The sequence below is a fragment of the Podarcis liolepis genome (genome assembly GCF_965112155.1).
Source record: "Podarcis liolepis genome assembly, chromosome: 3".
NCBI lineage: Eukaryota > Metazoa > Chordata > Lepidosauria > Squamata > Lacertidae > Podarcis > Podarcis liolepis.
The window spans coordinates 28,098,516-28,121,809 of NC_139557.1; the positions used below are offsets into that span (position 1 = coordinate 28,098,516).

The 23,294-nt window shown below is 41.6% G+C and overlaps 1 protein-coding gene across 15 annotated transcripts in view; it reads right to left on the reverse strand.

Annotated features, from left to right (window-relative positions):
• Positions 1–23,294, reverse strand: part of MYT1L (myelin transcription factor 1 like) — a 279,154-nt gene that overhangs the window by 91,953 nt on the left and 163,907 nt on the right. For 14 of the 15 annotated variants that reach the window (XM_083495435.1, XM_083495439.1, XM_083495443.1 and 11 more), the window contains 3 exons: positions 18,231–18,285; positions 18,010–18,043; positions 17,645–17,707 (listed from right to left, as the gene is read on the reverse strand). The exons of the other annotated variant lie outside the window; for it this stretch is intronic. In XM_083495435.1, coding sequence (XP_083351561.1) covers positions 17,645–17,707; positions 18,010–18,043; positions 18,231–18,285 — 152 coding nt within the window. The remainder of the gene's footprint in view (positions 1–17,644; positions 17,708–18,009; positions 18,044–18,230; positions 18,286–23,294) is intronic. 15 annotated transcript variants of the gene reach the window in all.

A 23,294-nucleotide genomic window follows, 5' to 3' on the forward strand; every position in this document is an offset into this window, starting at 1 on the left:
TAAAAGAGACTATCCATCTTCTGCTTTATCAAATGAATGAGACTATACTGGCCTTAAAATTCTGAGCTGTGGACTTTTCAAGTATTGTTTGAAGTCATATTCTGGTTTATAGAAACACAGAGCTGAAGTCTGATGAAACCAGAAGGGAGTGGTACCATTACTTCTTCTGAGCTAGATGCCATACATCTAACCCAGAATTGCACTATCCTTTAAAACTGCCGCAGTGCACAGGTGACTCGTGTTTAGCTCATAGTCTACTAAAACCCTGATATCACTGTCAAATGTACTGCTCTCCAGCCAGGAGCCATCCATTGTGTATTTGGGCATCTGCTGTTTCCTGTCTAAATGCAGAACTTCATATTTATCTCTGCTGGTGTTCATTTTGTTAGTTTGGGCCCAGTTCTTCGTTCTGCCAAGATAATATTGGATCCTGTTTCTGTCTCTGAAGGTATAAGCTGCTCTACTCAATTTGGTGACATCTGCAAATCTGAAGAGCATCCTCTCCACTCCAAGTCAGTTAATGAAGATGTTAAACAACACTGGGCCCGGGAAAGAACCCTGAGGCAACCCCACTTTGTCATTATTCACCAGGCTGATGTTGCTTTCCACTAGGATCAACAGCAGAAATGGATGTCACCCCCAATGTCCTTGCCTCACTTTCCCAATAATTAACCAAATCTGCAGTCGCCAACAAGCTTGCTCTCAAAATAGTTACCCAGGTGATTTCTGATAAAGAAGTCGTATTCCAGCTAGCAAATTCTAAACAGAGGGAACCAAAATGTATACCATAGAGCTGGGGAGGGGGGAATCCAATCAAGCTTCTGTATAAAGGCAGTAGTGCAGTATTGACAGCTATTAACATCTCAGCAAACTATGACATCAAATCTATGTCAGGTTCAGCCGGTTTTAAAAATTGCCTCTTAGCCAATAAGCCAGTGGCATATCATCCCTGAACTGTAAATACTAGCCAAATAAATATTTCACACACCATCAGTCTGGATCTTACAGACTAAAGTTGTTACTGTGGGTCCCCCCCCAACCCCCCCCCCCACATCAATACCTTGGGTGGGATTCAACTAACTAGTCCAGCTAGCACAAGGGCTTCAATTACTGCAGTGGGGATTTCTCTCCTCACCTCCCATGTGCCTACAAAAGTTTGTGGTGGGAGGATCTTTCTGTCTGGTAAGCAAAACAAAACAAAACCATAGATTCCCTTCACAGAACTAAAAATTCCCAGAGATTTGTGGGAAGAGGGATAGACTGTTACTTGGCAATTGCAGCTCTGTGAAGAGAATAGGGGGTCACCCCAGAAGCCTCTGCTCCTTTAACAAATTGCATTTCTCTGGGGGAAACCCTGGCCCCAAATACAGCGACTGAAGATTTCCATAGCAAGGTGCTCTGCATTGCCTTCCCACTTAACCTCGGGCAGCCCATCCATATAGGGAGGGTGAGTAGGAATCGGTGACGAATGAGGCTGAATGTGACTAGCTTTTATAGCTAGGGGAGAAGTTCCCCCCTGGTCCGCTCCCAAACCACGCCCCCTAGCTCACCCACGATTGGCTGTGATCGTGGGCAACACCCCAGCAGTCCGCATGGCCAGAGGAGGAAGTGCCGAAGACAGAACGCCACCCCTGACCCACCACAGCTGTGCTGGAGCTCAGCCACTGCTCCCCACCAGCTGACTTGATTCGAGCCATGGGTGGTTCATCATCAGTGCTTTGCATTTCCACAGCTACAGGTATGGCCCCAAGGACAGTTTGTAGATTTATTGCCATGTTAGTTTTGATAATAATGGCAGTACTCTTGCAAATGGCTGCACACTGTGCAAATATTGTGTGGGACTTTATGTATGTACTGATCAAGGAAGGGTAAGTGTTCTAAAACCCTAGGAAGAGCTGGGTTGCAGAATGGCCCTGCAGGTAAGCAGCTTTCATGCTACAAACATGGGTGTGTTGCTAGTAAGAGTATTCTTTAAAATAATGTTAGAAGAGGCGTTGAATGCTTCACTGTCTGTGGACACACTGGGTTCTTCACTCATGTACTGATAGCAAAACAACCACCCAATGCTACACTTCACATTTTCCCTCTGTTATCTCTGTGCAGTAAATTGCCACATATGTTGTTCCATTTTTTAAAAAAGCTAGGATTCCGAAGATAAGCAATCATAAAAATAGTTATGGCCTGCCAACTCACTAACAGCTGGAAGACCGAAGAACTGGATCTTAATAAACAAAAAACCCAAACTTTGCTGTTCATTGGGCAAAAATGACACATGCAGTGCTACTGATGAACTTAATGATCAGGACCAAGCAGATAGGTGAAGCAGAAAATCAAATTAATTCTGGTAGTCATTTAAAAATTAAATGGGATGCAGAGTACAAGAAAGGCGGGGGGACAAGTTTATACTGAAAGCAGTGTTGGCCACATGTATACATGGAAGAGCATATTCACAGCGGGAGCTCAAAAGATAAGGAGAGGGTGTTTTCTTCAGAAAAGGATATCCTTAAGAAATATATTTTCAGCATTTACAATGGAATTACAATGGGTGCATCAAACATTTTAATAGTGTGGAAGAAGTTTAAAATGGCACCATCTGGAACTGCGAATGTTTTCATGTTAAAAATCTGCTCAAGAGGGCAGCATTCAGATGAAATTTCTTCATATAGGGTTTGCACCCACCTGCTTTTCCCATGTGTTCAGGAGACTCACCCAGACCCCAGACCCCCACCAAGAGCACCTCTGTCTTGTCTGCACTAAGTTTAAATTAGTTAGTGCTCAGAAAAGCACAACAAACCCCCTTCTTTCTCTTTCCTGCTCATTCTGCTTTCTCAGCACACGGTATTTAATAAACTCTATGGCAACATTATCTATACCCATAGCGATATGCAGAAAAATATTATATTCTTAATGAAATAATACATAATTTCTATGTTATATTTTAATAATGTATTTTAAAATGATGCCTTAAGCCCTTCATGAGCACTGAATTAAAACAGCACTGACAGTATCGTTTATTAATAATAATAATAATTAAGGATACCTTGTAAGAAAAAGGGCATTTAAGATATGGAACCCACTTCCCAAACAGGTAGCTCTAAATCTTTTACTGCTATTAATTTTCCACATCATTAATTTACGATTATTTCTAAGTTGTCGTCCACATGTTCCCATTGGTTTTATATGTGAGCCACTCTTCTGTGTGACTCAAGGTTTTATTATGAAATGTTACATTTCCCAAGAAACCGCTTAATGTTGCAACCCATCTCATCTCTTTTTTTACTTTCCCTGGCTTTTGCCTGTTTACCACCTGGCTCTCTGCTTGATCTTCCTCCTCAGTTTCATGCTCCCGCACCCTGTCTTGATGTCCTCCCTTCAATCCACTCACTCTTACTCTCTCATCTTCCCTCTCTCCTTCATAGTAGGCTCCCATCCTACTATCCAACCAAGAGGCTTCCACCCAACCTCTCTCCCTCCCTCCCTCTCTCTCTCTCTCTCCTGCCACCTCTTTCACTTCCATTTTCCTTTATGTGTATTGATCCATTGGTTCCTGTTTCCCCTTCTCTTTTCAGTGGCTGGGACTCATACCCACTGTCTGCCCTGTCCTGCCTTTATCCTCGCGGGGCTGGGTAGTGCTGCATCCTCAGAGCACTCTCCCCACAAAGTCACTTCTGGTCAGACCACCAGCACCTCAATTTACCAGAGAGGATGCTTCTTTGTCCTCTCCTCACACACTATTTGACAGTCAGAGCAAGAGAGGAAGATGCATTGAAAGAACAGGGAAATAATGCATGAGTGTTTGGCGTAACTATGGGTGGAAGATCAAGACTTTATGCCTGAACAGGAATATGATGTGCATAAAGATACAGTAATGATATAATGTCCATTTAACATAATTCTAAACTAGCCTTGCACGGTCTACAAAAACTGAACTACAAAATTCACTGTCGTTTAATGGCATTGGAAGTACAGGTCTACTACAGTGGTACCTCAGGTTAAGTACTTAATTTGTTCCAGAGGTCCGTTCTTAACCTGAAACTGTTCTTAACCTGAAGCACCACTTTAGTTAATGGGGCCTCCCGCCAGTGGCGTAGCATGGGGGGTGCAGGGGGGCCGGCCGCACCGGGCTCAACATCGGGGGGGGCGCTCGCACTCGCAGCTGCTAAAATCCACGGGTTAGGGGGCGCAAATTACTTGCCTTGCCCCGGGTGCTGACAACCCACGCTACGCCACTGCCTCCCGCTTCAACCGCCACGCGATTTCTGTTATCATCCTGAAGCAAAGTTCTTAACCCAAGGTAATATTTCTGGGTTAGCAGAGTCTGTAACCTGAAGCGTATGTAACCTCAAGCGTATGTAACTTGAGGTACCACTGTATACTATTTATTTGGAGAACAACATGGTATATTTATTGTAAAACTATTGTTGATGTGGAATCAGTGACGGATAACCATTCTAGTTATCTACTACAAAATCCAAATTGACAATAATTTTACAATAAATGCACAACATTGTTCCCCAAATTAATTTTATTCAAGACTAAGCAAAGACACACTTTTATTCATATATTTGGAAAAAAAACCAACAAGAAAATTATATAAAGAAACCTTCCTGTAAAGCAAAGGTGTGAACACTATAAGGCAACAACTTAAATTACTATATAAAAAAAGTGGGGCAGGGGGGAAACAGTAAGGCAGAAAACTGCAGCTAAATCATGGACACAAGATTCTCACATCCAACTCAAAGTATAATACATTGTTCTGTCTCTTACATGGTTGGTTAGGAATCATTCAAGTGTGTAATATTCTGAATTGTAGTTAGAGGATTGAGATGTTATACATTCCTGATTTCAGAGGAAAAAAGGGATTGTAGCTTTTCTTAGCACAGGGGGAGAAAGTTATTTTCAAGCAACTTAGAAGAAGCAGTACCTTAGCATTCTATAGTGCCATCAGCTACAACCTGGTTCTTTAAAAATATGAAGTTTTATTGGCGTACGTTTAACAAACATTATGACGAACTGTAGGTTCAGTTTGCATTTCCTTTTTCTTTCTTACTCAGTAGCTTTGTAATATAACCACTCTTTCTTAATGCAAAACACCTGTTTGCATGTAAGTTGGGGGCAAACATTAATTGTGTGCGGGGGTTCCAACTTGAATAAAAATTGGGGGGAGGTTAAGTCTGTCTCACATAATTGATCACAAGATGTGGCAGGCACACATACCATTTGAATGGCAACGCCCATCAACTTGGGGGGGGGGGCTGCTGAGGAGGAGACTGATCCGGCATCCAGGAAGTGTGTTGCAGCTGCTACTGCCCTTTGGCAGCAGTGGGCAGTGCCTTACTTGGAGGTTCTGCTGCCTTTGTGGATCTTGCCACCTGAGGTGAGCACTTCACCTCACGTCAGGGATGGACTGGCCCTGCCCACAGCCTACTGCAAGGGAGGTTTGGATGGCAGCCTAAGTCTACTTTTACAGATGATATATTTTTTATAAACAACAACAACACAAAAAAACCCAAACCACAACCTTGACTGAATATGTGGATATTTTTCCTCACGGGATAGGATGAATGAGAAAGATTTCAAAGTGTACCTTAAGAGAGCTATGAAGTGATTTGTAGTGATAATAATATGCCCTGGAAGCTTGAATTGCTTCCTGCAGACAAACAGTAAAAAAAAAAAAAGCCAATAATCAGAACCAGTGCTAAAATTAGCAAATAGCAGAATTCAGGTCAAACAGATGTGTCCCGACAACCAGCAATTATTCCCAGAATAGTGCCAAGTCTTACTGAAATCTTGCTATTACAGTTAATCTTGTTTGTTTGAATGTGCTCCTTTTATGGTTCTGCTATTAGCAGTCTGTATTCTCATGACATCTTATTTAAAACCCTGTTCGTACCAAGTTACAAGGTTGTACCGAATGCAGTACTCATGCAGTGGGAATTCCTGGTGCCCACCTCCTCATTCCAGACACCTGTGGCACTGAAAAGCCTTTTCGGAGTGCTAGGAGACCGTCAACAAATGCCTAGAGTGTGGGGACAGGAAGCTATAGCGGGAGGAGCTTTCAATGTACTCTTGCCCAAGAACTGAGACTTTCTACAGAGGCCCTTCTCACTGTCCCTTCAGGTATCCATAAGGAGACAGTGCATGGGGGCAGCTTTTCTGTGGTGCCCCTCTGCTGTTGGAACCCCCTCCCCCAAGAGTTCTTTGCAAGTCTTTCACTGCTTCAAACCTTTCTTTTGGAAAGCTTCTTCAGCTTTTCCTAAACTATGGTTTAGATGCCTGAACACGGCTGATGTCTCTCAGTGGAACCCAACACATAAGGTTACTGTGAGAGCAAGAATAGAGAACCCCACGTATATCACCCTGAGCCACTTGGAGGAAATGTGGATTACATACGTAGTGTCATGGACTAGCTGGATTCAGAGGAAACGTGGGAGGCAGCCGTTGGGGCAGGGTAAGAAGGAGGGGATTGGTGGTGGGATGACAATGTGTGGTCAAAGGGAGAAGAGGGAGAAGACTGGGAGGAGGTGTCAGAAGCTGAAGAGGCTGTGGCAGAAGGCAGTGCAGAATTAGGGGCAGGAGAGGAGGGGGGCAGGAGAGAGATTGAACCTGCTTGAACCAGCTCCCCTTCCCCTGGACTCCCAGAACACACAGAGAAATGAGAAAGGGCAGAGCAACAAGAGGGAGGACAGTGGAGCCTTAGGCTGCCAGGAAAAGGAACTAGGCTAGGGGAAGAGCCTTAGACAATGGTAGGACGACAGGGACCTTCGGTCCTTGCAACTACTTCATTGGGGCAAGACCTACTGGGAAGGGGTTGCTGTGACCACTAGGACTGAGATGTTTTGTTTTTGATTTTTAATAAAAGAGTTAACTTCACTGACATCAGGTACTATATTGTTTTATTGCTGACCTACGCCTGATTCCAGCTTCTGATATGTAATAATTATTAGATAGTGAAGAGAGTTTTTATCATCCTAGAAAATAAACCACTGTTATTTATGGGAAAGACATGCAAACTGTAGACATGAGAGTGTGTTGCATAGTTCTTTTAGGGAAAGAAATGTGGTTCAAAACAGAAATCTCATCACTAAAATAAATAATTCAAAAATAAAATAAAATGAAGAGTTGGTCCAAAATTGATCCGTGCCACTGCCAACAGAAAGTATTCTACTATTGGGATAAGGATTACGTTATTATGTGCAGAAGTAAATAGCCACACTGAATTGGTTGTGCTGAACCCAGTCGTAGTAATGACTAGCTCTTCACAGTGCTGTTCATTTAGACACCTCAAAATATTTTACAGATGAGGGCGACTGTCTAGTGTCTCTGTTTTACAGATGCTGAAAATGGAAGGCAGAGAGAGAGAGAGAGAGAGAGAGAGAGAGAGAGAGAGAATGACTTACTCAACATATGAAGATTGCCTTGGTATCCCTCTTAGAGCCACTTTAAGAAGTTGCTCTCACACTATCTGTTTCTATCAGCAAAGTGAGCACATTATGCTATCAGCCAAGCCAGCCATTCTTTTAAAAAAGAAGAAATCTGCTGTAGGTAAGAGGACAAATCTATATGGATATTTGCAGAAGCCTCTTGAGAAAATTATCTTACTGGGTACTGCTGCTTCTTTTTCATCCCTTTCCTGCAGCACACACTGAGCCCTCATTTATTTGGTGGCTGTTACAGCAACACATCCCCTCCGGTCACCCCCTTGTAAACCTTCCCACATCAGACAATGTGGTGGCAAGCAAAGCACTGATGGAGGAGCATGTGCCCAACACCTGCTGTTCAAAAGAAAACAAGTTACCATCATGGAAACACCTAGTTCATGCCAGAGACTTCTGTGCAGATCCTACAGCCCAAATCTGCTCTCACTGTCATGGCACAGATGGACCATTCAGCACCTTCTGACACCATCCTTCTGACACATCTTTCCTTCTCTATCCTGCTCAGTGTTGCACTAAAATGCACAGGGGCTATTCTTCAGTTCCTCCTAGCTGTGAATTTCTAAATGTTTGAAAGAAAAATTCTAAACACACTGAGATCACCAGCCCGCCTTCTCTTTATTTACACACTCTGATGTGGAAGCCTTGTCTCCAAATTCAGGAGTAGACAGCAATTACTCACTGGTGAAGGAAAGGCAATTTGCACACCCTCAGAGGCACCATCTCCCTATTTCACAGCACAAGATTCCAGGACCCTCCAGTTCACGTAGCAGGGCTAGGAAAGACCTCTGCTAGTTCGCCAGTTCATCAGAGACAATATGCACTAGGCGGATCAATAGTTTGGCTCCGTAAGTATAAGGCAACTTTTATGTCCTTCATGTCTTCCAGAGCTTACTTCTGAAATTCCAAACAGGTTTGAGACGAAATATCTGATGCATCATCCCTAATTGTAAATTAGGAGCCAATCTTAGGGATGTACACTTCCTTCCTTCTTCCATGGAGCAAGATTTAATTTCCACTTAGTACAATAGAATTTATTCCCAGGTAAGCAGGTTCTGGGTTGCAACCTCAGAGTTGCATGCATGCCAGCAAAACCATGATTTGCAAACCTACTTGAAACCATGGCCAGCATTCAGTAATTATATTGGTTCAAATACAGCCATGAACAGACAAAGGAAGGATTTCTCTCTATATAAAGGAAAGAAAGAAGGAAGGAAGGAAGGAAGGAAGGAAGGAAGGAAGGAAGGAAGATAAAGGAGTGCATGTTCTGAGGATTGCCCTCAATTTGCAATAATAATAATAATAATAATAATAATAATAATAATAATAAATGCATGATGCCAGTGAAGTAGATAAATAAGTACTGCTCTGGCGGGAAGGTAAACGGCATTTCCGTGCGCTGCTCTGGTTCACCAGAAGTGGCTTAGTCATGCTGGCCACATGACCCGGAAGCTGTATGCCGGCTCCATCGGCCAGTAAAGCGAGATGAGTGCTGCAACCCCAGAGTCGTCCATGACTGGACCTAACAGTCAGGGGTCCCTTTACCTTTAGTGTTACATCTGCACCAGGTTTAAGCCTTAAGCTAAGATCAATGGACCCAGCAAAAGCTGATGAATTCATCAATTTTACCTAGGCATGCCAATGTCCTTTGCTAATTTAAGCTTACTCCTGGAATCTGGTGCAACCACAGCTGTAATGTTAGGTCTTGCCAAGAAGAAAACAAATTTGCATTTTTAAAACGTTATCCCATTTGGGAAATGGCCACTGCCATGTGTGACGACTGAATTGGAAGCCGTATTAAAATACAGGAGGAAGGGTCTGCATTTTCTTCACCCCACACAATGATTATCTAACAATTACACCACAGCAGGTGGAGCCAACTTGCCTAGATCATTATCTCCATAGCATCATAGTTAAGCCAGCCTTAATCAAGTTACCTCTTGTGACAAATCAAGGTCACAAAAACCTGTAGCAAAAGAAACGGCAATTTGCCAGCCCACATGGCAAAGGTAATAGAACTGCATATGAAAGATCAAAATCATCCACTGCCATACAAAGCCACAGACCTGGATTTTTGGTGAATGTTTTACACTCTGGTGTATACTTCTTCAGTAATGCATCATGGATTCTGATAAAAAATATACTGCTGTTCTACTGTGAAGGAAGCCAGTAACAGACTTCAGATATATTATGGATTCTCCGTCAGTACGTTTATTTATTGTTTGCTGTGTTTCATTTGAAAATCCTTTCGCTTAGGACTGAAAGTCAGTTGGGAGAAAAAACCTAACAGCATTTAGCTAAATACTGGAGCATGAATGTGTGTGCATATGATTGATTGATTGATTGATTGATTGATTGAATGAATTTATATACCGCCCTATACCCAGAGGTCTCATGCATGGGTTATATACTACACAGCACACACATGATTTTTTTCAAGAATTTCTACATTATTTGTCAGATTTTCTTTGGAACCTTTTTCTCTTTTAATAACAAAACTTGTATTGTGACCTACATGAGAAATTTGAACTATGATCCAATGCAAAGGTGCCATTTTAACTTCAGGGACATACTTATATATCTTCCTTTATATGATTCGTTATTTTTCATGTAGTTAAAACAGAGAGTAGGAGAAGCACACAGAGAAGAGGGGCTTCTGCCTGTTTTGTCCAAATAGAGCATGATCTTTGAATAGTGCACCACCAAATCCTTCTTTGAAATTAATGTTAAAATATGTATGCCCTGACTTCTGATTTATTATATCATTGACAAACAGTAAAGAGGACAGGCACGTCGTAAAGTTTATGGATGGAGTGATGGCATGCACAATAATGTCTCGTAAAGAATAACAGGGAGGGGGAGTTATTTATTCTTGTGGATTCAAGAACGTACAGATAGACTGTCTGCGTGCACAGAATTTTTCATAAATATCCCACAGTGCACCCCATTGTACAGCCGCCATACATTAATTAGAGCGTTCAGCAGACACTGCAATGTGTTACACTCACCCAAGTGAATCTTCATTTTTCACATGCAGGGCCTTACTAATTAAAATCAGCTTTGCAATTAAATGTGGAAAATTGTGTTAAACTTTCAAGTATGGTTTTAAGGATTGAGGGGGGAGAGCCAGGGGAAGGAAGCAATGTATTTATTTTTAGGGTGTTTTATTTTGTTGCAAATGAATTTTTTCCATCAATATAAGAGCCAGCAAAAAGGGACGTGTGAGGATTTCTCCTCCCGCCGCCACCCCCGTATTATAGATGCTCCTCTCTGTTGCAAGTTGCAATGCTCCACTATCTCTCTGCCAGTACCTGGCCCGGTTCCAATGCTTTTAGTGAGTGCTATCTGTCAAGGCATGAATAATACAGCCCCTAGGCTGTCGGCAGAATCCAAATGAGGCATACATCAGGAAGCAAGCACTCGACTTTAGCTCCAGAACATGCTCCTGTGAAGACAGGCAATTATTCACCCACGGCTGCAGCCATGGCAATCAAACTGGTGGGTGAAAAGGTATAAGAAACATGGGGGGGGGGGATTGAAGAAGAAAAAGAAATATGGCACAACGAGCGGAGGAAACTCAATAATTTTCTAATAAGGGAAGGTTTTCTAATAAGAGAGAGAGATTGGAGTCCTTTCATTTTTTTAAAGTCTGGATCTGAACTGTTTGTCTAAGACTTCAGAGGATGCTAAAGCAAGCCTGGTTGTTTTGTTTTTAAAAAGTGCACAGAAAGGCAATGCTAAAGAGGCAAGTATTTACTTTTTAAAATAAATTTTCCAGGTTTCCATTTTAAAAAATAGGGGATAAAAAGGAAGAAAGAGATAAGGACCCAAGTATTGTAAAAACGTTCTGTATCAAATGGACTATTAACAAGGGGGATCTTGATTAAGGGGCTAAAAGCAGAAGGCATCCCATTCCTGCAATCATGGTGGTAGTAACTTCACACATAGGTTTTCCTCCTTAGGACTTTAGCAGATGACCACGGTGGAAGGGAAGGGTGGGGAGAGAGATGGAGTTTTATTTTTAGCTCTATGCTTGGATTCAGGACTAGCAGCTCAATAACCTGTTCCTTTGTTAACGGGGTGGAGGTGAGACTCCAACCTTTGCTGTGGACAGATGGCCTTTTGCCACCTTTTAATTACTGGGTTAAATGTGATTAAGTAATAGGTAAACACTGTGCATAGTGAGGTGGGGGCCACAAAGCCAAAGAAAAAACCATCCATGAAATGGCAAGGGAAAGAGTAATGCTAGTGCTGGTGCTAGCCAGATTACTGCCCTCCATTTTTTTATTTTTTATTTTTTTTTTAAGGCTGCATATGCACTCTTGTCAGAGTGATCAACTGGGGAGGCCAAACTAGATGAAATACTAATTGCACAAATGCAATTGACATGGTTGTTTTTGTTATGTAAATAGAAGCCACAGGGAGTGTGTGTGTGTGTGTGTGTGTGTGTGTGTTTAGTTTATATCTCCTTCCCCCTGCCACAATTGGGGGGGGGATTGCCTCTCCAAAACTGCTATTTGAATGGTAAAGGAAGCCCCCAAAGGCTATCTATTTTAAAAGAAAAGGTAATATTTAACATTATATCCAACCTGGCCCACAATCCATTAAAAACAACAACAGAGTCCTCTCCTCCAAAACAAAACAAAAAAACCAAACAGGCAGGTAAAATGTGTAAATCAGCAGTGATGTCACACGTACAGGCTTGAGTGCAATTTAAGGTGTTTTTCCTTTTTGGGTGATTCTTAAAGCTCCTGATCAAAGTGACCCAACTTTCCTTACCAAGTGGGCAGCAAGAGTATTTCAAAATGGAACCTGCAGATTTTCGTTTTGTATTCTTATGTTGTGAACAACCCTGAGATCTATGGATGATGGGTGGTATACAATTGTAATAAATAATTTTTTAAAAATCTTTATGTATTTTTACACACACACTGTCTTGAGCATTCTAACTGAGAGTGGAAATTAGGACATGAATTCTGCAAAATAAATAAAATAAAACAGGACTTTTCCAGGTTCAGATGTGGGTGTTTACAATGCCAGAGTAACATTTTGCTTTCATTTGTATCTGTGGTGCTTTTCCCCCAATAGCTATGACATCACAATTCTGAGGCATGCATTTCCAATATGCTAATACAGCATTTCTGGGGGTTCTGTGCTGCTAGCATAACTAATAGCCTCATGAGTTTGCCTGATTCCATTTTAAACTATTGAAGTTAGTGGCTGTCACCACATCTTGATGCAGCGAATTCCTAAGTGATGTGTGAGAAATGAGTACTTTCTTTGTCTGCCCTGAATCTCCCCACTAATCAGTAGATAATTACAGGATCTAGCATAATCATGAGATTGGGAGAAAAGCAAGTGCCCTGAGTTTATACAGTTATAAATTGGCGGGGGGGGGGCAGGATCCCCTAAACTTCTGGGTGGATAGGTCTTCCCCATAATTCCTGGATTTAGTCAAAATTGGGCTTAATCAAACTGTGCCAAACACTCCTGGATTCAGCTTATGTTAATGAGCCAGGCCTCTGGCACAGCTAGCTGAGTGTGGGTCACTGGAGGAACAGAGCTAATAATGGCTGAGACATTAACCCATCAATAAAACCATTAGGAAGGTGAAGGCTATACCAAATGAGCAAGGGTAGGGCCCCTCCTCCAGCTGGGTGTTGGTGGACAGAGACAAAAGGGGGTAAAGGGTGTAGCATTTTGGTTTGGAGGATGTAAGTGAACAGGAACTAAGTGCCTGTTTTACAAACTTGAAAGAGGGGCCAGGGCAGAAGGCAGGCTGTTTTGTGCTGCAGAGAGGGTCAGATGTGCTGTTTGGGGTCTCTTTGAATCTCAAGTTGCAGCAATGGAAGAAATAGGATCCTCTTGGGATGAGAATACTCTGCACGCTCTCCATCTAGCCTCAGGTTGCATATGTGTATAAATAAACCATATATCATAAAGTCTGTGTTGTTCTCACTGTCCAAAAGGAAACACAAACTCTGCTACCTTGTGGAACCTCACAGAGCATGGAGATTGTAATGGGTAACTACAGTTTGTTCTTAGGTGAAAACTGATGCTCTTCCCCTCTTTCCTCCTCTTGTGGGTGAAGGAAGGAGGGCAAGGAAGGAGCTCATAACTCTGAGGCACATTTCCTGCCAGGTAAACTAGGTTGTATATTAGGAGTGGGAAACCAGAGGCCCCTCCTGATGTTATCAGACCATAGCTCCCACTATTCCTGACCAATGGCCATGCTGTCTGGATCTGGTTGGAGTTGGGAGTTCTCAACAGCCTCTGGAAGGCCACAGGGTTAGATTATCACGAAGAAGTGTCAGGTTCCATGCATGAGATAAAGCTTCCCAGTTCATTCTTTCAGGCACAAGGAAGGAGCATGCAAGCTGAGGAAGAGGAGCTGCTGACAAAAGCACACAGCAATCTACAAAGCCCCGATCCAATGAGATGTGCTGGAGGATGCAGACACACAGTATTTTGGGTACTGGGGTAAAGGTTGGAGAACTGAAGGAATTGGAATGGGCATGAAGAGAAGGAACTGTTTCAGGAGCAGAAGCAGCAGTAATGTTCTGTTCAATTTAATATGGTCAACGCACCAATATTAAAGCATTACATATTCAGACACAATAGCAGCGATGTGCCCTATGTCTGTGAGTGTCTTTATTTTAACGCTGATCTTGGACTGAAGAAATTCAGCCAGCTACACTGCAGATACTAAAATTAATAATTACTGGGAGTCTGCTGGATGAACCAAAAACCACCTATCTGTTCAAATACTGCCTTCCAGCTGAAAGTCGTGAGCACAGTGTAAGCAAATGGCATATGTCAGTAATAAAGAGGTGTCCCTTCACAGGAAAATAGAAGTGGAGCATACTGAAAATCTGGGTACAAATGCTTTCGAATGCAAAACTGCAATATTGTTTCCATTCATCAGAAATTACACCATTTCCTGCTTCCACAAACGCACAATGCTATTCAAAACAAAGACGTATTTGCAATGTGGAGGGGGTGGGGAAACTCTTTAAAAAAATTATATAGCGAGTGTCAACTGAAAGCTTCCTTTCCAGTCCTATTAATAAGAGGTCTGTTCCATGGACATAACTGATAATTAGGGTGTTAAGAATTCACTAACAGCCAGAAATTTTTTTTTGATACTTTTCCAAATTGTCTTGTGAAATGTCCTCAAATTTTCATTTAATTAACAGCTTCAAAATCCAGTCTGTTCATGTATTGACATAGCAGGATCATGTCAAGAAAGCAAATAATGAAAAATACATCTGAAAGTGAAACTAATTTCAACCATGGATCCTTAAAACACATGAACATTTATACCCTCTAATTCCTCCCCTCCCCTGTATCATAAACATATATTAATTAAAATATTTGAAAACTATATCTAAATTCAATTAAAGCATAAAACTGAACTTAATTTGTTAATAAGAACCTAATATTAATATAATTCAAACACTGGATTGATCCTGGAGTTTGCTAGAGAGAAAGGAGTGCACTTTGCATTATGAAAAAATGAAGAAAAGGTGCAACTTTAAATCAAAACTCAAAAGAATCATATTTTCCTTTGGCAAGCCAATAAACTCAGTTATTCAACTCTTTGAAATAACCCTGTAGATTAGACTGATATATATTTTAAAATGTGACATGTAAAACTATTGCTGATTCTTCTCTATCTGCATTCAGAAAAAAAGCATTCATCATGTTTTGGGTGTTTGTTTGATACAGATGCTAATATATAATTCTAATATATTAATGAGCTGTTCACTTCTTTCAAGTGCCTTCTAAATTTATTTTCTCTACTTGGGACCTTCCTCTGTCTTGCAGAAAGCCGTGGCTTTATTTCTTCTCCTCTCATCACTTCCGGTCTGTCCTGCTCACCTTCCGGAAGGATGGCTGGGTTTTAAGAATGACAGTGCAGCCAACGTTTTCTCCCCATTTTACACACACACTTACACACCCACACACCCACACACCCCTACACTACTCTACAAATTTGCCTCTGGAGGCCACCTGGTAGTCTGCAGATCACTTTTTGAGAACAGCATCTATGGACACATCTTAAGTCTGAGCTGCAAAACCGTTATTTGCCCTTAAAAACCATTGGGAATCATCAATCAAATTCTAGGACCAATAAATAAGTCGTATGCTGCAGGCTTGAGCCCCACTCATTTATTCACCCACAATTTTTTCCAACACAAATCTGTGCCACATGGGGAATCAGATACAGTATACCAATGCCACTGCTGTTGTTGCTCAAAGTGTTCAGGCGTGGATTAGATTCCTTGCACCATCGGCAAAGATTCCATTGGTCTGGTGGAATCTCTCATTAGTTCATGGTAAAAGCAAACCCTAGCACACACCAGAGCCCTAATTCTCAAACTGCTGTCTTATGACTGGGATATTATACTGTGAAGAAAACAAATGGCTGAAAAACTAAAGAACAAAACGACACTTTGGATACAATATTTAATGCATATTAAGTCCGTCGTTATTATTATTTAGTTCATGTATTTATATACCACCTAATAGTCAGAATTTCTAAGTGGTGAAATCCACAAAGCCTTGTACTAGGCTGTGCACATCTGTCCAATTGTCCCCCATTATATTTGGGGGCATTGTGATGGCGGCTTCCAGTGGCCTGAGTTTGACACTTGTGTAATAGAAAGGAAGCACTGAGGCCAAAGTGGACATCTTTGAAAACCAATCAACTAAGTACTTTTTCTCCTGACTTTAGGGTGGAACTACTATGGATGGGCAGTCCACAGTGTTAAAACATCTGTAGAAGAAACTTCAATCCCCAACATCTTCAGGTACAGACTTCTGTTTGAAACCCTGGAACATAGCTGTCAACTTTTCCCTTTTTTAAAAGGGAAATACCCTTATTCTGAATAGGATTCCTCGCAAGAAAAGGGAAAAGTTGACAGCTATGCCCTGGAAAGCCACTGCCAGTAGGCAGTGCTGAGTTCAATAGACCAATAGCCTGATTCAATATAAGGCAGCTTCCTATGGGTGGTATTCAACTAAATACATGTATGAACACAATAACTTCCACTTGCTCATCCGGACTCCCCTCCTTTTCCCATTACAAGTTACCCTGCCACCGCCAAATCTGCTCTGGACAGTTGGAGAAACCCCCAGAACCTATTTAGGAGGCATATAGGGGAAGGAGACAGGGCTGAAGTCCTATTGCACAAGCAGAACTTGTTGGGCTTGTGTGAAGTGCTACTTAGCACCGTGCTGAATACAACTCACTCTTCCTATTCCCCTTTTCATATTAGTTATGGCTTGGCTCAGATCTCCTCTGTGTTATGCTCTGCTGGTCTTTGGATATATGGAACGGATGAGCAGTAGATGTATATGAATCCCTTGAAACCACATGTCAACGAACTTGTACTTTAAACACAGAAACATAAAGACCAATCTGAAGTAAAGGCCATTGAATTAGGTCCAAACAATGGAAACGAAGGATTAACAACACTAAACTAACATGTTGTTACTGGAAATTTTATCATTCATCAAAGTCTACAAGGCCTAGCTACTGTATTAATGGCAATAATATAACCATCTGGATCTCAAAGACCCATTATCACTAATCTGTCCTAGAATTGTCCCTTTGAATCTATCCCCGTCATTGAACTCCCTGTGCTCAAAAATCTAAGTTCTTATTCCAGTTATGAACTATATTAAATTATGGAAATCACAATAGCCAGGGGTGAGGGTGGGGAGGTGGGGGTGGGGATAAATGTAAATAAGGTCTCATTTTAATTTGCCTCGCATGAACCACAAAACTGCATACGTTGCTTGACAAAATATAAGCAGAAAATGTGTATTCATGAAAAAGTGTCTTCACTAAAACAGCATTTACACATTCTGTATTTGGGGATTTACTTCTCTCCGTAACTAATATACCTAACGGGACATAAGTTTGACTAGAAAGTGAGGAAGGAACACCTCAATATCTCAGTGCTTGTTTCCTTTTGTTAGATTTTCATTTTACAGCGCAGTTTTGCATACAGAAAAGTTAATGATTGGGAAAGCGAGACTGCAATTAGAAGCAAAGAATGGAACACAAATAATAATAAAAGAATTATTCGGTACACTATTAGATCCCCAGTGATTGTGCCTAGGTCATCAGCAGAATCATGTCAGGTAACTTGCTTACTAAATCGCTTCATTATTTGCGTACACACACACACACACATTACCTTCTGTGTCTTGCATATTTGCCACTAACATGACCACTGCCATCACAGCCAGGAGTAGGGCAGCTGTAAAAAGGAAGGAATTAATTATATAGGTGTTAGTGTGCTGCACAGAGATTATATTGAAAGCAGGCGGCAGGTATTACAGAGATGGAGGGCAACAAAGACAGAAAGAGAGAAATCAAATAACTGAAGGAAAAAGGGTGGGTGGGGATGCTTTTTATTAGCAAATCCCAGGGGAATTAATTTCATCAGTGCAGCAGGGCATGAGCAAACCACCAATGAACTTGAAAGTGCATTATAACCATTAAAAGGCATGAATTTTCTAAATTGCTAATGGGGATACATTTTACACTCGGCGCACTAACCTGAACAGCTCTTGTATGGCTGGTTCCACGGGAACTGCAGAGAGATGGAAAATATATAAAAATTTATCATCTATCACAAGTACCCCCTTCTCCTGCTGAAAATTGCCAAAAAAGGCTGTGTAAAAAAGCAAGGGTCAGAATGAATCATGCAAAGAGATTCTGGAGGATGAAGGTCACCCTGAGCAGGGGCCTTGAGTGATTTACTGAAGCAAGAGACGTACCTCGAACACCTTTGGACCGTGTGCGATGGCGCTTCTCGTCTGCATCCACCTCCATCTGGGAATAGATTAGCAGGCAGTCAATGCTCTTATCCTGCATGCACAGACTATCAATGCACAGGCTGATACAGTCTCTCTCTCACACACAATTTATTGACAATATTTTAATTCCATTTTATCCTGCAAGGGGAGAGCTTGCATTAAGAGGGTTCTTTTAAAAAATGCTCCCTACATTTGTTTAGAAAGAAAAAAAATACCCACATGGATTTATTTTTTTTATTCTAATCACCTGGCTTATGCGCTCTCTTCCTCTTAACCAGTTTCGTGACTTAAAATACCTGTATAGTAGGTTTCCTTCCCTAACTATCCCTCCCCCCCTCAGTTTCTTTATAAAAGGTCTTTCTTTAAAGGAAACCAAACAGAGGGAGGCTATAACAGATTTCTCTGCAGTTTGAAACTGAGGTTAGGTGCTCTAGCATATTGGGAGGCTTTTAAGAGAGAATTTTAGGCAAAAGGAAAAAGGAAAACAGAGTCAGAAGCACAAAAGAGGTATCAAGGCTTGGTATGTCTGCCTGGTCTTGAAACTGCTTTTTCTGCTTGTGTTTGCTGTTGCCTCACTTTAGATAACTTGGTCAAGCCACGTGTTATGGATTAATATTATAAACAATGACTTCAAGTTTCATCAGCACAGGTCCTCTAAATGAATCATGCTCCTTAATCAGAGATCCAAAGGTGTGCTCATATATGCTCCCTGGAAACATATATTGTATTCATGAGGTTCCCTTTAATGCCGATGGAAGGACTAGCTCTACATGCATAATAAAGGGGGGGGGGATGTTCCATGCATACATGTATCAAATGAAACGAATGCAGAAGATATTTGTGGGGGCAGCCAGCTCTGGTGAGGCACAGAAGCTCCCATACCCAGAAAAGACCGCTAGATGGACGTGACGGGATGGCAAAGAACCAAAGTCATGTCCAGTCATGGCAATGTGAGGATTTCCAGTCTAACAGCCAACAGTGGTACCTCTGGTTACGTACTTAATTCGTTCCGGAGGTCCGTTCTTAACCTGAAACTGCTCTTAACCTGAAGCACCACTTTAGCTAATGGGGCCTCCCACTGCCGCCGCACTGCTGCTGCACGATTTCTGTTCTCATCCTGAAGCAAAGTTCTTAACCCGAGGTACTATTTCTCGGTTAGCAGAGTCTGTAACCTGAAGCATATGTAACCCGAGGTACCACAGTAGTTGAGATGCCTAGCAATCAGCAATCATGTGGTTGGCATTTTAAAAGTACCGGGTAAATTGCAGGTGTGAGGACCTACATTCAGAATGGGACCAAAGAAGAGAGTTAGGGAGTTCGTATTTATTTTGGGGGAGGGAGATTTTTAACCCTTCCTTGCTACATTCCCAACCAGAATTTCCTTCGAAAGGAGATTTGCAGGTAGGGGAGGGATGATCAAGGCCACAGCGGGGGTGGGGAGGGGTGTGTTTCAATGGATTAAAGCCTTCTATCCCCACATTAGGTTCCTGATCTGGATTAGGATCGTGCTTGCAATTTACTTTTTAAAAAGTCGATCAAGCAATTGTTAATTGTGTGATTAGCATCTCCTCTATAGTTTGACCCTCAAACCACCCCCAATAGGCTGTCATTTGAAATCTGGCAAAGGTCTCACCATATTTTGTATAAGACGCTTCTACTGATACAATCCAGTGCATGGAACAAAACAGAAAAATGTTGATATGAACAGTTTATGAAAACACCATGGTGCTTTGAACCTAAGTCCTTCATGAAATAACTAAGAAATGGCCAGCATTCCCTTAAAAAATGAAATAAAAAAGAAATCTTCAAGAAAAAAACTGTGTTGTAATTGAAAAAGACAAATCTCAGTACCAGAGCCCAGTGGGAAGTTACCCTTCATCTCCAAGCGCTGCTGGATGCCCCTCTCACATGTCTTCCTCAAAGAAAGTAGTGAGAAGCTGTCACACTGAATAAATACCTAAAGAGCTGCTGATCATTGCCAGCTCTCATGCACTGGAATTCGTTTTAAGACAATACATTTCTCAGAATAGCACACATTTTTGGATTTAGAACAGAGGTGGGAAACCTGTGGCCCTCCAAATGTGATGGATGCAACTCTCACTATCCCTGAGTATTGGTCATGTTGGCTGTCTTTTGGACGCTGCTATTGGAGAGATGCGTTTGGTGTGGCAGTAATTCCCCAGCCGCTACAGACCATGCCCGGAAATGTTTGAATCGTTCCATTTCACAGAAAGTGGTTGCATTGGATGGCTAGGTGATCACGCACCCTTCCATTGTTTTCAGTAAAATGGCCCTATTTCGTGACGATGGCATACAGCTTTCCAATTGGGGGAATGATATATGGCTGGCCGATATCGCAGATGACTTGAGGCATTGGTTACAGATGTGAGGGTATTTGGCGGCGAGCCTTTGGGCTCTTGTGGTGGTTAGGCATTGTTTGTCCTTGTGTGGGGGAGGGGAGGTGTGGCCATCACCTGCCCCTCCATGCTTAAGGGTATTCCGTTAAAGGAATCTGAGGGTGTTGATCTTGTCCGAAGCCTGGTCGGGGGCTAGGGCCTTGACACGACCCCTACGGGAACACAAGGGGGAGCTTGAGTTGGTTTGCATCAACAGGGCTCCCCCTACCGGGGGTTTACCCTTACCGAACTTCCTGTGCAGCGGGCAGGAGTCAGATATAGTCGGGTCCAAACAATGCCTAAGCCAATACCGCTCACATTCTGTAATTCAATAAAGTTGTGGCCAAATTTGCCCAATAACATAAACCTAATATCTGTGTCCTTGTGTGAGTTATTATCCAACGAGGGGGTGGATGCGGAGTCTCGACATGCAAATGAGAATCCAACAACATCTGGAAGGCTTTCCCAACACAGTGTTTTGTCTATTCTGTTTATAAGTTTCATTCAGCAGAATATCATTACTGTCTTTTTAAGACAGGAAAATATTACTGTTGTGCTATTAGGAATAAAACTATAAGGCAGGTGAGAGATTATCATGCACAGCTGACCATCCTATTAAAAGAAACCATAGATGTCTCACCAGAACATCTAAAAGTAATGTCTGTTATGGACCTTCTATGATCATTATGGCTAAAGTTTGGTTAGCTTGCCATTGTAACCTCATGTTCTCAGAAATCAGCTACCAGAGTGGATAAAGAGAAAATGAAGGCTGTGTATACAGTCCCATTTACTCTGCATTCAGTGCTCTCTCACCCCTGGTTTGGGAAGCAGTGTACACAGGATATTAGCCACAATCCATGTCTATCCTGATATTTATTGTGATGCATTTTGCCCCTAACTAGCTTCAATCTGAATTGAGAGAAAAAATGACCTAGCTGCATTTTAAACTGATAAAGTCGAACTCTAAAAAGAACCTGAAATGAAGCAGAGAGAATTCCTTGCAGGCTTTATCAGTCAAGTCATGTCAGAATAGCCTTATTTCTTTTTCTGATAGAATTACAAGCTTAGTGGATCAGGGGAATGTCGTGGTTGTAATATATCTTGATTTCAGTAAGGCATTCAGTGAAGTCTTCTATTATATTCTTGTGGAGAAGCTGCTAAAATGTAGGCTAGACAATGTTACTGTTAAGTAGATTTGTAGCTGGTTGACCGACCAAACTCAGAGATTGCTCACCAAAAGTTGCTCGTCATGCTTGGAAGAAGTGACCTTGGGGTGCCACAGGGTTCTGTCCTGGGCGTGGTGTTGTTCAGCATCATTTTAAATGACTTGGATGAAGGAATGGAGGGAGTGCTCATCAAATTTGCAAATAACACGAAACTCAGAATATATCTGTGATTTCTGCATTGCAGATGACCTTTGGGGTGCCTTCCAACTCAACAGTTCTGTGATTTACTCACAGATGAAAAATGCTAAAGAAATTTGTGTTACCCTTTTCTGCAAATCAACTATAGTTTTAGTTTATCCTATAGGTTTTCTTTACACTTATTATATGTGTTCCTTTTATCTGTTCCCTTTAAATACAAACCAGGGCCTAATGGGAAAAAAATTGTAAAAAACAAAACAAAATAAAATTATTTACTATGTTATGAACCTGCTTCTGTTTCAATACTTTGTGATTTTTGTTTGTGTTAACCCTTTTTCTTTTTCTTTTGCCTTTGTCTTTACTGTGAAGGGAACTGTTAGGGATAGAATCTTAAAAATATTATGTGATAATGTTTGCCCCCCACCCCCAAGCCAAGCTAGGAAATGTATTTCTACAGCTGAAAAGGTGATTGTGCATATGTTTTGCTGTTTACAAGTAGGTTCCCTCCTGGAAGTCAGAGCAGAATATTCCGTACAATGATAAAATGAGACTCTTAATTTCTCTGTTTTACTAATGAGTAGTTTTCAGCTGACACATTAGAAGCTATAGAGGCTGCAAGGGGCAATTGTAAAATACACTGTGCTCATCTGAAAATGCCTTTACTAAAATCAATAAAATGAGAGATTTTCCGGCATTTTAAATGTGCCTGCTCATTCTACCAGGGGCTTGAAGCAGAGTCAAGAAGCCAGTCCAGCTTTTGCAGGAAACATTCTTAACCCGTGGTCTATTCATAATCTAATTAGGTTCATCTGCCAACCTGGCTGTTTTGATTTGCAAATGTATAGGAATGAAGCAGCTCAGACAGCTCATCACCAAAACTGCACTGACATTGGGCAAAGCTGATACTCTGCTCAACAGATCCTTTGTGAAATGTAAGTTGCTGTTTTATGACGAAGCCACTCAGAGCAATTAAAAAAACATACATTTCTCGATAACAGAACTCTAATAGCATTCATGTCTAAGAAGTCCTTTTGTGTTCAATGGGGCTTGCTCCTGGGTAAGTAGGTATCAGATTGCTGCCTAAATTAGGGCTTATTAATGCTTGCTACAGAGATGCCTTCTTTATGCTATGGGCAGTTCTTGAGAAATATGACCCTGATTTTGATTACTGCTACTGTAATTTTATCAGTGCTACTTGTAACTGGTGTTTATTTCAATTACGGACAAGCTAGAATTGACACCAAACACATCTGTATTCCATGGTT